Consider the following 15,185-nt stretch of genomic DNA (forward strand, 5'->3'; position numbering starts at 1 on the left):
TTTAATTAAATTCCCAAAGATAACCTTTCTTTATTTTTTTTATGTTTAATTAAAGTATTATTTATTATTTACTTACATATTTTGTTTATTAATAAAAATTTGTTTCCTCAAAAATCATTCTTAATATATTCTCTTTAAGTTAGGGGTGTGCAAAAACCGACTCGACCGATAAACCGAACTGAAAAAAGTGTTATTGGTTTATTGTTATTGGGTTATTGGACTAACGGGTTTTTAATGATTTTATTAAAAAATTATTGGGTTATCGATTCGATATTGATTTTAATATTGGGTTATTGGGTAAATCGATAACCCATTAAGCCTAGTAATTTATTATATTTACTTGTACATAAATATTATATATTAATCTCAATACCTTACTAGTTACGGTCTTTATCCTTTAGCCTTCAATTCACACTTCAAACTGACTTTTAGTTCACAACTTCACATTATACAGAACGTCAAAATCTAAAGTAAGAACCCTATTCCTCTTAATTTCTCTTTGTGTTATATTTGTATAATTTTTTTATTACATTATTGTGTTGTTGCGTCAAATTTATTAAAGAAGTCATATATTTATTTTATAAGTATTTTCTTATTGGTTAAACTGAAAACCGAACCGTTAAGGACCAAAATCGATAAACCAAAAACCGATACAAATCTCTTATTGGTTTGGTTATTTGTTTGACGTATTTAAAAACCGAAATCAATAAACCGAACCGATAATACATAAAATCTAACTGAACCGACTGATGCACACCCCCACTTTAAGTAATATAAAATTTGGTTTCTCTTTACTTTATTAATTTTCAAAAGTTGGTCAAGAATCAAATATTAAGTTAAGTCGTAGGTCAATCGCGTGTTGGCGAACACTTCAAGTGGCTAACACCATCTTAAAGTATAAATTGAACCTCGAACCCCTCTGGTATTTTCAAATGATTTATTTGTTTAAGTCTTTTGAAAATTATAAGTTTTCTTGTTTTTTCTTAAAAATTTAAGTGGCAACTCTTATATAAAATTAGTTTTTCTTTTAAAGTTAAGCTAAATCGATTCTTTATAAAATAAGTCTTTTATTTCTTTTTTTAAACGTGAAAACAGTCCCCATAGCGGGAATAAATCCCACACTCTATAACAGTTTGCACGGGACCGAACCTCGAAAATCTTCTTGAAATAGTTTATTTTGCAACACCCTTCAAATTCTAATGTAGTCAAATCGATCCCTTCACGACAAATTCAATTTTGAGAGTTCTATTCCCCAAAATTCACATCCGAAAAGTCATACAGACTCATTAACATCTTAGCTGCAAGAAAACCAAATTCTACTTGGACGTTTCACCCAATCCTCTTCTTAGATTGTTCTAGACCTCATCTCGCTCAGATTTTGTCCAAGTCTAACCTATCATGAAATGCGCAACTCTCAAACCCAAATGTTTTCTCACCCGATTTATTGTACTTTTGTTAATCTATTATATATATTTTATATGTTAAAATCACAATAATTAATAACTTAAAATTTTATTATGTATTTTAAAGATTAACTAAAAATTATTATAGATCATAATAATTGATAACTTAAAAAATTTTATTATTTGGTTGACTCTCAAAATTCTATCAATAACGCATAATATGGTACTTGGAGAGTAACACATTATTTAAAATTGACGTAAAAAGTATAATTAATCACAATAATTAGTATTAACCAAATAAATGACATATTTAATTTTGTAACTATATGTATAATATATAAGACTAGTTTTAATTGTATTCGTACTAATTACATGTTATCTTAATAGAATATAAATTTTATACCAAATGTTGTTTAATGCTTCAAAATAGTCGATTTAATTTCTAGTTTTTAGCTAGTAAAAAGTAGTGTTGTTTGATTTTTTAGCATGAAATTGTTTGTTATTTTCTAGTTGATATGGTAGAGTTAGTGAACATGTTTATCCACTCTATTTAGCTAATGTTAATTAGATGTAAGCCTATTAAACAAACTATCAATATTGTTATGGAATGTAAGAAACTAGAAAGAAAAATTAAAGAGAGAATGAATGATAACTCTTTGTATTGATTCATGCATTGATTCANTATTATGTATTTTAAAGATTAACTAAAAATTATTATAGATCATAATAATTGATAATTTAAAAAATTTAATAATTTGGTTGACTCTCAAAATTCTATCAATAACGCATAATATGGTACTTGGAGAGTAACACATTATTTAAAATTGACGTAAAAAGTATAATTAATCACAATAATTAGTATTAACCAAATAAATGACATATTTAATTTTGTAACTATATGTATAATATATAAGACTAGTTTAAATTGTATTCGTACTAATTACATGTAATCTTAATAATAGAATATAAATTTTATACCAAATGTTGTTTAATGCTTCGAAATAGTCGATTTAATTTCTAGTTTTTAGCTAGTAAAAAGTAGTGTTGTTTGGTTTTTTAGCATGAAATTGTTTGTTATTTTCTAGTTGATATGGTAGAGTTAGTGAACATGTTTATCCACTCTATTTAGCTAATGTTAATTAGATGTAAGCCTATTAAACAAACTATCAATATTGTTATGGAATGTAAGAAACTAGAAAGAAAAATTAAAGAGAGAATGAATGATAACTCTTTGTATTAATTCAAATAGAAGAGTACATCACTATTTATAAATAATTAAGGAGAATAAAGTGTATTATTTTTCTTTTAGTTACTAAACTAAAAAGGAAATTAAATATTTTGCAATTAATGTAAACCCTAGACTTGAAATGAAATTAAATACTATAAAATATTTTTAGACTAAAAAGAAAAAAGTAAAAAAACTCTACCCAATTTCAACAAATATAACTATTCAATTGCAATTCAAAGACTTCAGAAAATCTCTTTCTTTGCTTCTGCGCTTTTTTTAAATCCCCAACACCAAATTATAGTATAAATATAAAATTATTAATTTTCTATGTGGTTAACCTGTTAAGAAAAAATCTCAAGCCTTCGATATCCTATGTTCCTGAGATCATTTTTTTTCGATCTCTAATTTTTTATATTTTTTTTAGTAGTGACTCTTTGTTGTATATATGATGAAGAACAAGAGCTCTCATAATTTTAATTTAGAGGTCATTGTACAAGATACTACTGACTATAATGTTCAAGATGATATCACATTTTTATACTATATATACTATTATATAGAAGCTAACAAAGTTGCTGACCACAATTCTTGATGAACACACTCCCTATCCCTATCTGATATGTTTAGCATTTTTTCATTTTTTTCGAAAATTGCTTACAACATGTCATGTGTACACAGGATAAGATTTAGACCATCTTTTGTGTAATGGTATACATCACTGTTGGAATTAGATTCTGATTTTTTTCTTAAAAAAATAAACATTGATGAAGTATGGTGATAACAATTTTTTAGTGATAATTAATTAATAATAACAATAATAAATTAATTACTGTTAAATATATTTTTTTAGAATTAATTAACATTTTTTGTAAATTAATGTCTCTAAAGAAGCATATACCTTATGTCAGTAAAAGTTTTAACCGTCTTTATTAATGTGTATATTTATTGCTGCTAAAAACTGTTTTATTGTAGTGACCGTTAATGTCGATAGCTTTGTAACTTTGCTAAATATAAATAAGTCATCACTGACATATTTTTCATTTGGATAATAATCTAGATATACAAAATATAAGACCATAGAATATATGTGCTCTCTTTATCTAATTTTCTTTCTACAATTTTCCATATCTTTTTTTTATATTAAGTCATTTATTGTAAAATATTAACTTAATATATTTAATTTTCAGACTTTATGTTTCCACTTATTAATTAGGGGTAACCTCCTCATTTCAAATTATATATATAAAAAAAGTCAGAAGATTTTGTTTTTCTATATGAGTTGTTATGAATTTTTTAAAAATCATGATAGAAGTATGTCCATATCTTATTTTCAATATTAGGCCAGAAAGATACCAACATATTTTTATAACATATACACATATAAGTCCTCAAAAATCATGGTAAGACATTTGAAACACTGAACTCTTACGTGAAATATTACTATATAGGATAGGTTACCCTCTCTCCGATGAGTGCAGTAAAGGGCTTTTGCCTTATCCGTCCGTTTGACTTATGGTATATAATTTAATATTTTCTAATATATAGAACTTTTAAATTTCATCCAAATTTTATGTATTCACATACTTCCTTATTTTAAAAAAGTATAATACCAAAAATAAAAATATCAAAATAGGAACTTCTGTGCACCTAGAACTTCATTAGGTTTCAGAGTCTTCATTCTGTGTTTTATAGAAATATAATCTATTAGATTTTGTATAATTTGATTATTTTTTAAAATAAAAAAAATTAATTAAAAGAAAATACAGAAGAAATTAGAAATAAAGTCACTAGAAATAAATTGCATTTTTTAAAGATGACATTTTTATTATGCATGGATCGTGCTTTGCAAATCTAGTTCAAAAATAATCTAAAATATATCTATAACTTATTTTAGTCTTTAGATTATAAATTTCAAAAATCATTTTTCCTCACTTAAAACTCCATGCCTAGTTAGACACAATATCATTGGTAATGGAAGGAGTAGATGATCGAGGATATGGATAAGCAAAGTGAAAAAAACACATCCTAAAGCTTTGTGTCTTTTTATGAACTGAAATAGGCTAAATTAATGAATAAGTGAGTTAATGATCAATCTAAACATGATCAGATTCAACAGATCATATTTTTAGAGACTAATTTTATCATGTTAGGATTTATTTACTATCGTTATTATTATCACGTAAAGTCGAAGATTCTCTACGTACTCACACTATGCAATGTTATAATAAGGAGCCACTATAAGAGCAGCTAATGTTACTTGAAAGCAATATCCATCAAAAGCTTCATTTCCAATATTAAAGATGTTTTCTTCTCTTTTTAACTTAGTTTGGTTGCTTCTCTTCTTGTCCTCTCTTGTAATAATTCTACTTAGAAAATGGAGTAACAATAAAAAATAAAAGTTGCCTCCAGGTCCATGGAGACTTCCCTTTATAGGAAATCTTCATCACTTAATCGGAGGAGGACTTCCACATCGCGTTCTTAGAAATTTATCGCAAAGATATAGACCTATTATGTACTTGCAACTCAGGCAAGTTCCTACCGTGGTCATATCATCACCTATAATTGTACAAGAAATTTTAAAAACTCATGACCTCGCTTTTGCTAATAGGCCACAATTTGTATCCACAAACATTATATTTTACAATAATAAAGACGTTTCATTTTCCCAATATGGTGACTATTGGAGACAAATGAGTAAAATTTGTATTGTAGAACTTCTTAGTGCAAAGATGGTCAAGTCCTTTAGTGGAATTCGACAAGATGAGCTTTCAAGTCTCATTTCATCTATTCGTTCCACAAGGGGCTCTACAATAAATATGACAGAAAAAGTTTTTCAGTTTACGAATTGTGTTATGGCCAAGGCCCAAAGTGAAGTGAGGCAAGTTTTTAAGGGAAAGAAAAACTATGGTGAAGACATTGAAAAGTTGACATACCTAAACTTAGTGATTAAAGAAACACTAAGGCTACATACTCCAGTTCCTTTTATAGGACCTAGGGAATGTAGGGAGAACACAAATATAGATGGATACACCATTCCTTACAAGGCTAGAGTACTTGTCAATGCATGGGCACTTGCGAGAGATTCGAAAAATTGGGGAAATCCTGAATGTTTTATAGCAGAGAGATTCGAGAACTCTTCAATTGACTTTATGGAAAATCACTTTGAGTTTATTCCATTTGGTGCAGGAAGAAGGATGTGTCCAGGAATACAATTCGGTTTAGCTAATGTTGGACTTCCTTTGGCACAGTTACTCCACCACTTTGAATGGGAACTCCCATATGGAGTTAATCTAAAAGATTTGGATATGACTGAAAAACATGGAATAACTGCATCAAAAGCGAAAGATTTGTATATAAACGCCACAAATTATAAGAACGAACGAGAATATTAATGTATTGAAAATCTTACTTCTTAGAATTTCTAAGCCTATATAAAGTCCTTTAGAGAGCCTCTTAATTTGAGTAATAAACTTTTTATATACTACATATATGCTTCATGGTAATCGAGATTATTTTTTACGTAAATAGCCATGATAAGCACCCCTCACTTCCAACCCAAAGGTTGCGAGTTCGAGTCACCAAGAGAGCAAAAAGGGGTGGGAGCTCCCTAGGAGGGTTAAAAAAAAAAAAGATTGTGAGCCTAGGGGTGTAGGGGGTTTGGCTAGACCCTGACTATGTGACATATACGTAGAAATAGTTACAAAAGATTAGGGTGGGACATGGACCTTGTCTCTAACGAGCAAAAGAGATTGATAAAAAGGAAAGGAAGTAGCCTATATAAGTTTCTTTCCGGGAATTTATCGGAAACATATGGTTCAATAGCCTAATATATTCAATTTTTCATTTTGGTACATAATTCATGGAGTACAATAATAATACTGGAGAGTTAAATACTTGACTTGTAGTGTAAAATTAGAGAGCAAAGAATCGAACTCTCAACAACTCAGAAATAGATAAGATGTGCTCCTCCAATCACCAAAACAATCATATCTCACATAAGCAATCTATGATTACACAAGGATCTCCCTTTTATAAAATTTAATACTACTTGGGCGATCTAGTATTCAAATGCAAATCTAACTACTGCACAAACCATGAACCATAAGTCATTACGACAAAAATAATTTTTATTGATAATAGTAAATATACATATTAGCAAAGAGTGTTAAAATCTTTACCGGCACTAGTTAATTGCTATTGGATCGAATGTCGCTATAGGTTTTAACGCATTTACAAAAAGTGCTATAATATAATTGTCACGAATAATTATCTCTACAAAGACATACTTAACTGTAATTAAAATATTATCGCTAATCAATTACCGCTAAAAATTATTTTTAGTATACTGAGTGAGTGGGACCAATAAGTTGACCAACCAAAAGTTTCAATACAGCCTTATTAGAGGGCCATTTAACCATATCACCCCTAATTTTTGGGGAAAAAAGATTATTGAACTTGCCTTTTTCTTTATCTATTTTTTTCTGAAAGCAAACATAAACCAATTAATTATAAATATAAAGATGCAAAATGTTTCCACATTTGCTCCGAATGCTTTGTCCAATGGTGCATACACATTATGATCGTCATATAGTAACAGAATCAACAAGCAACAAGGTAATAATGTCTTTACATTTGGAATTGGAATTTGTATATCCATCTTCTTCATCTTGGAAAAAAGTATCCATTGTCCGTGCAAGATTTAAAATTCGTTCTAGAACAAATATTGGTACTTCAATAGGGCGTAGTAATGCCTTGTTTATGTCTTTCCATGCATTCTTGACTTCCTTCCGAAACTTAACATAGGCCTCTTGCTTTGAAGCTCCATATTCGTTCATATAGCATTCAATGATAGAAGCTACATGTCCTCTTTGTTGGTCAGTCTACATGAAATAGAAATTCAATATCTTCAATAGAATTTTCTATTTACTTATCACATTTTATGTTTTGCACTTGATCCTGGAACTGATGAAATTCGAGGAAAACATGCAAGATATGATCACGACTTAAGAAAATGCACTAATATCATTTATTGTACTTACTTCATGATCACTAATATCATCCATTAATCTGCAGATAGTTGATGAAGCTCGAAGAATCGAAGGCTCATTTGTTATCCATTCAAAAGTGTTTTTTGTTATGAATTCCTCCATACCAATCAAAGAAGTTGTTCCAATCGCCATAAAGGTAGTGCTTACAATTGCATTTTTTATATACTCATCACAGTTTGGAATATAGCCAGCATTTAACCATTCCGCTTCTTTAAAATAGGCCCTAGCCAATTTTTTCATCTAAAATGGTAACACAAAAATAAACTGACAATATATAAGTATGCATTTTTCATGCCAATATTTTTGTTATTTCTCTAGAACTTAGTCTTAATCGATTAATGAAGCAAAGTTCACGAGGATTACCTCAAATTTACCATAGTAGACGCGATCTGATTTACCTTCTTTGGTCAATTCTTCTTCCATTTCATCGAAGATTTCCAGAATAGCTTGATAAAATGGTCTCATATATGGCGGTAATGAATCCATGGCGTTTATGTCCCATCTATGCATCAAAAAATTAAACTTGTATCAACTATTATTGTATGTCATTAAAATGTTTAATTTCTTCTACTCATCAATTTTACCTCTGTATCGCATTGGTGAAAAGCACAAGTTCATCAAAAGTTGCATATGCATCATAAGTGTCATCACAGATTGAGAGCATTTTGAATACTTTTACTAACATTCTTCTTGCACGACTATACTCAGGCTCGAAATACAATCCCAATGTCCATGTGTAACCCTCAACTAATTTGTCTCTTGCATATGGCACTTTGCTTGCCAGATCCAGATCTTTCCACCAGCTATATATACATATCACAAGAGCGTGCAATACAAGATTATTATATTTTATGGCTCGCGTATTATACCAATTAATTAAAGAGGAACATAAGATCAATGGTGTATGTACGTACCTTGTAAGCTCGCTAAGCTCTCTTTGATGCTGCTTTTGCAACATGTTGAAGTCCAATTTGGAAAATTTTAAAAGCAAATGGTTGTGTGATTCCATGTTTTCATAAATGTCTATGTATTTTCTTGCTCCCAATCTTGGCATAACTTTGTGTATAGGGTGGCTTAAGGCTTCAATAATTTGAGCCTTGAGTGGATTGTTTAACATGGGGATCATGGACTCGAGATGAGTAGTGGTAAAAGTAAGAGCTTCTTCGAGAATATCCTCCCCGTGCACTCTCATTTGTGCTGCTTCATACAAACTTAATAATGCTTGGACATCATTATTAAGAGTTTTCTTAAATTTTCCATCGCGCTCCACAAATTGCTTGAATACATCTGGTTAAATTACAGGCGAATTCAGAATTTATATATAGGTTTTAGTTTGAAGTTTTATATTTGTGGTAAATTGACTTTAAAATACTTATTTTACTCTAAATAAAATAATTTATAACCACACAAAAATCTATAACTTATTTTAGACTACAAAATTCAAAAGTTTTTATTTCTTAAATTCCGTATCAAATCAAATTATATTATATAAATTGAGACGGAGAAAATACTAGTTAGTGAGTCCTGCCACGTGAAATGGACCCCAACACAAAGAGGTTTGTGGCTGAGTTGAACTTGTCTCTTTCACATGAACTCACGCTCTACCACGCCAGAGATGACTAGTTATCTCTTTCTCATGAACTATAACTCTATCAATAACGTCTTTTTCCTAATTTAGAAATTTTTTAATTTCTAACATTTTATCTGACATGTTAATATTATCCCCTCTAATTTATTTCTACTTATCACGTATTGTTTTATCGGTCAATATAATTATAAGTTGTAATTCTTCTCATATTAATATAATTTAAAAAAGGGACATTTTAAGATGTTGGTCAAAGTCCATACAATTCTCGAAAAGCAAAACGTATAGAGTAGTTTCATGAGCTTCTTTATGTCTAAAGGAGTTTCATGAGCTCTCAAGTAGTAGTAGTAGAGAAAACTATAGGTGGAAGCTCTAAATATATTACTCACCTATTTTCTTAAATTCCGTATTAAATCAAATTCAGAAACAAATTGAAATGAAGAAAGTATTTAAATAACCACTAAAAAACAATAAGTGCAGCGATAGAGCATAAATAAGTACCAGAAGAGATGTAATGGCCTTGTTGTCTCACAAGTCGAAAACGAAGAGAAACAACGTGAAGGTTGTCATTATTCTCACTATGTTGGGACGATGCATCAAAAATGTTCTGAATGGATGTTTCGATTTCATTATGGAAATGATATGATACTCCCAATCGTTGGATTGTGTCTATCAACACAAGTTTTTGTGTACTATTGTCATGAATTTCCATCAACATGTTCATGACTTTTTCTTTGTACTCATCAACTTCAAGTTTTTCTTGAGTAGTAATTTCCTGTATAGGCAAAAAAAATTAGCATATAATGTATTAGTTTTGACAAATTCAAACATAATATTAATATATATATATATATATATATATTTGTGAGTACATACGGTGAGTTGAGAAGTGTAAGAAAGGAAATTGTATCCCCAAACATTTGAATGAAAATTAGCCAAATGACGTGAAGAATTAGCATCCATTGCTAATAATGGGATCATTAATTTTCTCTTTAAAGAGTGTACTTTGGGTTCACAAGTGTATCTCCAAATATTAAAGTTTATCAAGCTGTGAGGATACATTGAAAATGCGGCCATCGCTCCACTCATACCCAGTCTCTCACACAAACATATATAGATAGACACACACCTCCAAAAAGGGGCTCTCTAGTTCATTTTCTCTAGGTTGTTATGCTGAAGGACGGACGTTCGGTAGTTGGTTTGGAGGTAAGTTGTTATGCAGGTATCAGATTTTGCATTATAAGTGGCGTATATAAAGAGTACTATTGGTAGTTGGTTAAGAGGTAATTTATTCTTATCTAAATTTAATACAGTGTTGGGTTTAGAATTTAGAAATCCGCACAAATTAATACATGTATAAGCTATGACTTATGAGAACATCTATATATGTATATATTATTTTATGCAAAATAGAAGGTGGACTAATACTTCCTTTAGTCTATATTAAGTGAATTGTTGGGATATGACACACCCCTTAAGAAAAATACTTTAGGGCATAAATAAAATGTTACTTTCTATTATTGTCCTTTACATTATTCTCAAACCATTCTCCTAGAATTATGTACTACTCCTATTGCGGTCATATCATCACCTACTATTGCACAAGAAATCCTAAGAACTCAAAATCTCGCTTTTGCTGATAGGCCACAATTTGTGTATATCCACAAACATTATATTTTATAATAATAAAGACATTGGATTTAATCAATATGGTAACTATCGAAGACACATGCATAAAATTTATATAGTAGAACTTCTTAGTGTGAAGATGGTTAAGTCCTTTAGCGAAACTCTCCAAGATAAGCTTTTAAATCTAATTGCATCTATTCGTTCCGTGAATCTATAGATGAAAAATGCAAACTGATCTCCCTAAGGTTGGTTTTTCTTAAAAAATAATTTCGACAGGTTGTTATTATAATTATTTTTTTATTTATTTTTTGCAAAAACAACTTCCAAAGGTCGGGGGTTTTTAAAAAATATATTTAAAAAAGCGACTTTGGAAAGTCGATTTTTTCATGAAAATATAAAATTAAAGAGTGTAATAATAATAAGGCAGCATACATTAGTTTTAAATCAAAAGGCATCAATGGTCTAATAGTAAAAGATAGATAGAGATTTGGACCCCAAATGATTTTATAATTAAAAAATCGAACTCATGAGGTCCATTATAATCCGACTTTGTTAGGTCGTAAATTGTGCACCGGAGGTCATTTCTTTCTTTTGCTTTTACTATCTCTAATTTTTTTTATCGATTTTTGATACTTTTTTAGCCATAACTCTCTGATTATTATAAATATGATGGAAAAAAGACCTCTCATAATCTTAATTTAAAGATATGTAAAGAATACTACTAATAATATCGTTCAACATGATATCACCTTCTCATCTCATAATACTATTATAGGAAGCTAATAAAGTGATTGCTTTTCTTGCAAAACTGACAACACATCCTCTAAAGAATAAGGTTTAAATCATCTTTTTTGTCTATTCATAAAAAATGATATACATTACTCCTAAAATTACTCTGGTTTTTTTTNAGTGTAATAATAATAAGGCAACATACATTAGTTTTAAATCAAAAGGCATAATGGTCTAATAGTAAAAGATAGAGATTTGGACCCCAAATGATTTTATAATTAAAAAATGGAACTCACGAGGTCCATTATAATCCGACTTTGTTAGGTCGTAAATTGTGCACCGGAGGTCATTTCTTTCTTTTGCTTTTACGATCTCTAATTTTTTATCCATTTTTGATACTTTTTTAGCCATAACTCTCTGATTAATATAAATATGATGAAAAAAAGACCTCTCATAATCTTAATTTAAAAATATGTAAAGAATACTATTAATAATATCGTTCAACATGATATCACCTTCTCATCTCATAATACTATTATAGGAAGCTAATAAAGTGATTGATTTTCTTGCAAAACTGACAACACATCCTCTATCTTTATCTGATCTGCTTAGCATTCTTTATTTTGCTAAGATTTCTTATAATATGTCATATGTACACATGGAGGATAAGGTTTAAATCATCTTTTTTGTCTATTCATAAAAAATGATATACATTACTCCTAAAATTACTCTGGTTTTTTTTTTCTTAAAAGAAGTTAACATTAATAATGTATGGTGATAGCATACTGTAAATGTTGATAGCTACTTTGTAACTTTGCCTCATATGAATATGTCATCATTGACATCTTTTTCATTCTGATAATTATCTAGATATATAAATACTAGAAAGTGATGCACGTGCGATGCACGTGGTCTAAGCCCAACAATTTGATTTTTAATGTGTTCAAATATGCAATATTTATTATTAAAAAAAAATGGACCAAAAGATATATCGTACCTTAATTTTTTCATCATTACAAATTGTATTAGCATCAAGTTAATAATGCATTAGTACCATAAAAAAGATATAGTTAGTGCATAGTCAGGTTCATATGACAACCAAAATAACTACACATGAATGTTTCAACAATTGATATGCATTGATTTCATAAAAAAATCACTACATGGGAAGAAATCATCAACAATTGTAATTTTGAGAATTAACCAAAAAAAAAAAAAAAATCTCTGCCATCAAACGAAAATTGTAATTCACACAATTTTTAGTTGAAAATTACACTACTAACAATGCTAAAAATATTAATGATAGATCCTAAAAGGTTTCTCTTGATCTTGCAACTGTTGACAGTAATCTAGCTTTCATTTTTTCAAGCAGATTTTTTTTTCACATGGATGTTGGTTCTTCTTCAGCGGTACATTTGTACCTTTCAGAAAAAATAAAATAAAATATGATTCAGGAGGAAAGTTTCGTTTAAACCCATAAAAAAAAAAGTGACTTTGATGCAACAGTTAAATACCACTCTAGCTTTTTCAATTTTCTTTCTCCATTTGTATTTCAAATTGGTTTCTCCATTTGTATTTGGTCCCTGACATAATTAAGCATTGTGTGTTATTGTTAGAAACTCATCCACCTAGGGAGGAAGGCATAACAAAGAATTAGGGATCATGACAAATTTCAACCGAACAAATTAACGCATTGGATGGCTTAAATTTAGGGTGAAGAAGCATAATTCATATGCTTGCCTTTGTAGCACGCATGAATTAGCTAATTTTAGAAGACTTGGATTGTTAGTTTTTTTTTTTGCTTTTTTGTCCTAATTTTGAATTGCAATTGTAGCCAATTTCTTTAAAAATAGCCACCATTGATTATTGTTATAGCCTTCAATTAATTGCCTATTTTCCAACTCTACATAAATTATTGTTATAGCTCTCAATTAATTAAACCTAAGTCATTGATATCAATATTAGACATGTGACAGTTGACACTCGTTCAAAAAATAATTTGGGAAATAAAGATGATAAGGTAAAATAAAGATAAATATGGATAAAATATAAATAGTACAACTCACATAACATAATGTACAATTAAGTACTGCAGCGTTAGTCCTTTTTGTTGTTGGCTTATATATAAGGTAATAAGACAATAGAATTTACGTGCTCTTTATTTAATTTTATTTTAATAAAATTTAATTAAAAAGTTATTTATGATTCTTTTTTTTTTAGGGAAAAAGGTCAAAAATACTCCTCAACAAAGTTATTTATACCCTCCCGTTACTAATTTCATCGTTTATATCCCTCAATTGACGGAAATTCCTAAATTGACTCAAATTAATCCGAATTTAAAAAAAAAGACTCATTCCTCGTTTTAAACCCAATTCCCCGACCCTCTAACGCATAACCCGTTCCAACCCGGTCAATAAACAATTTTGATAGAGCAGCTAAATTACCCAAAAAAAAAAAACCCAACCCCACCCTCTCCTCTTCCTCAAAAATCCTAGAAAGAACCAGTGGAAAATGGAAAGGAATAATCATAGTTAGGCTTGAGAGCCATGAAAGAATCATTAGTAAGTGTTTGATGATTCACCAATGTACCAAAACTCCCCCAGAAAATCAACCGCCATAGCATCACCATTAATTTCAACACTCCCCTGAACTCTAAATTACACTTTTCTTGATTAGATCCTCCGGCAATCGGAAATTCACCTCCGAGTGAGCTCGTTGGTGGTGCTATGGACGGAATGCAGCTGAAAACGACGTCTTCGTCGGCAACTTCATGGAATTTGGATTTGACGGATCTTGCATTTTCAAGTGAAGATAAAAAGCTCAGAAAAATGAAGTTGATGGAGAATTTTTCTTCCACTTGAAATTGAACCTGTAACATCACCAATAACCCAATGCCCGTTATTCACCATATTCAAGACCTCAATCCTTTTCTCCACAACCTCTAATTTCGAATTCAATTTCACCAACAAAACTTTCTTTCGACTCTCTAGATTGATCATCGCAAAACAGAACATGATTCTTTTTTGACTTTTTGTTCAAGCACCATCATCAATTACTTTTCTCTTGTCGAGAAAGAGATTTCTTCTGTACGATTGAATAATGGGGTTGAAATCAGTGGGATATACTGGTTATGCGTTAGAGGGTCGGGGAATTGGGTTTAAAATGAGGAATGAGTCTTTTTTTTAAAATTTGGGTTAATTTGAGTCAATTTGAGAATTTTCGTCAATTGAGGGGTATAAATGATGAAATTAGTAACGGCGAGGGTATAAATAACTTTGTTTTAACGGCAGTGATATAATCAATTAATAAACTAAAGTTGAGGAGTATTTTTTATCCTTTTTCCCCTTTTTTTTTTATATATATAGAACACCTTTTTAATTATTTATGATTCTTTTTTTTTATATAGAACACCTTCATTGGTGGGATTGAAACTTCATCTGTAACTATTATTTAGACCGTAATAAAAATTATTATAACGAGGCTAGTAGGGCTTGAGAACTCACAATCTTATGCATTTTTTGTAATCCCTTAATCAATAATAGATTAAACTTTCAACTTGTTTC

The 15,185-nt window shown here is 29.7% G+C and overlaps 1 protein-coding gene and 1 pseudogene across 2 annotated transcripts; one reads left to right on the plus strand and one right to left on the minus strand.

Moving 5' to 3' along the window:
• The first annotated feature begins 4,886 nt into the window (after positions 1-4,886).
• LOC125850685 (cytochrome P450 71D7-like) lies at positions 4,887-6,129 on the plus strand (annotated as a pseudogene).
• A 1,053-nt stretch (positions 6,130-7,182) lies between these two features.
• Positions 7,183-10,594, minus strand: LOC125850686 (sesquiterpene synthase 9-like). Of its 2 annotated transcripts, XM_049530541.1 has the most exons (7): positions 10,141-10,594; positions 9,766-10,039; positions 8,594-8,966; positions 8,264-8,482; positions 8,043-8,181; positions 7,671-7,919; positions 7,183-7,511 (listed from the first exon to the last, which is right to left on the minus strand). In XM_049530541.1, the coding sequence occupies exons 1-7, from the start codon at positions 10,351-10,353 to the stop codon at positions 7,215-7,217; spliced, it is 1,764 nt and encodes a 587-aa protein (XP_049386498.1). In that variant the 5' UTR covers positions 10,354-10,594; the 3' UTR covers positions 7,183-7,214. The 2 variants fall into 2 exon arrangements, with proteins under 2 accessions (XP_049386498.1, XP_049386499.1); XM_049530542.1 differs by lacking the exon at positions 7,671-7,919 and having other exon boundaries at positions 10,141-10,590.
• Between the last annotated feature and the right edge of the window lie 4,591 nt (positions 10,595-15,185).

The sequence above is a fragment of the Solanum stenotomum genome, unplaced genomic scaffold (assembly GCF_019186545.1).
Source record: "Solanum stenotomum isolate F172 unplaced genomic scaffold, ASM1918654v1 scaffold18587, whole genome shotgun sequence".
NCBI lineage: Eukaryota > Viridiplantae > Streptophyta > Magnoliopsida > Solanales > Solanaceae > Solanum > Solanum stenotomum.

What these genes read in the sequence shown, in the direction of transcription:
- LOC125850686 (XM_049530541.1), bottom strand. Translation starts at nt 10,353, where the DNA reads ATGAGTGGAGCGATGGCCGCATTTTCAATGTATCCTCACAGCTTGATA. An exon ending in CTTACACTTCTCAACTCACC is followed by an intron (nt 10,040 to 10,140) that starts GTATGTACTCAC and finishes TTGCCTATACAG; the next exon opens with GAAATTACTACTCAAGAAAA. An exon ending in ATGATATTAGTGATCATGAA is followed by an intron (nt 7,512 to 7,670) that starts GTAAGTACAATA and finishes TATTTCATGTAG; the next exon opens with ACTGACCAACAAAGAGGACA.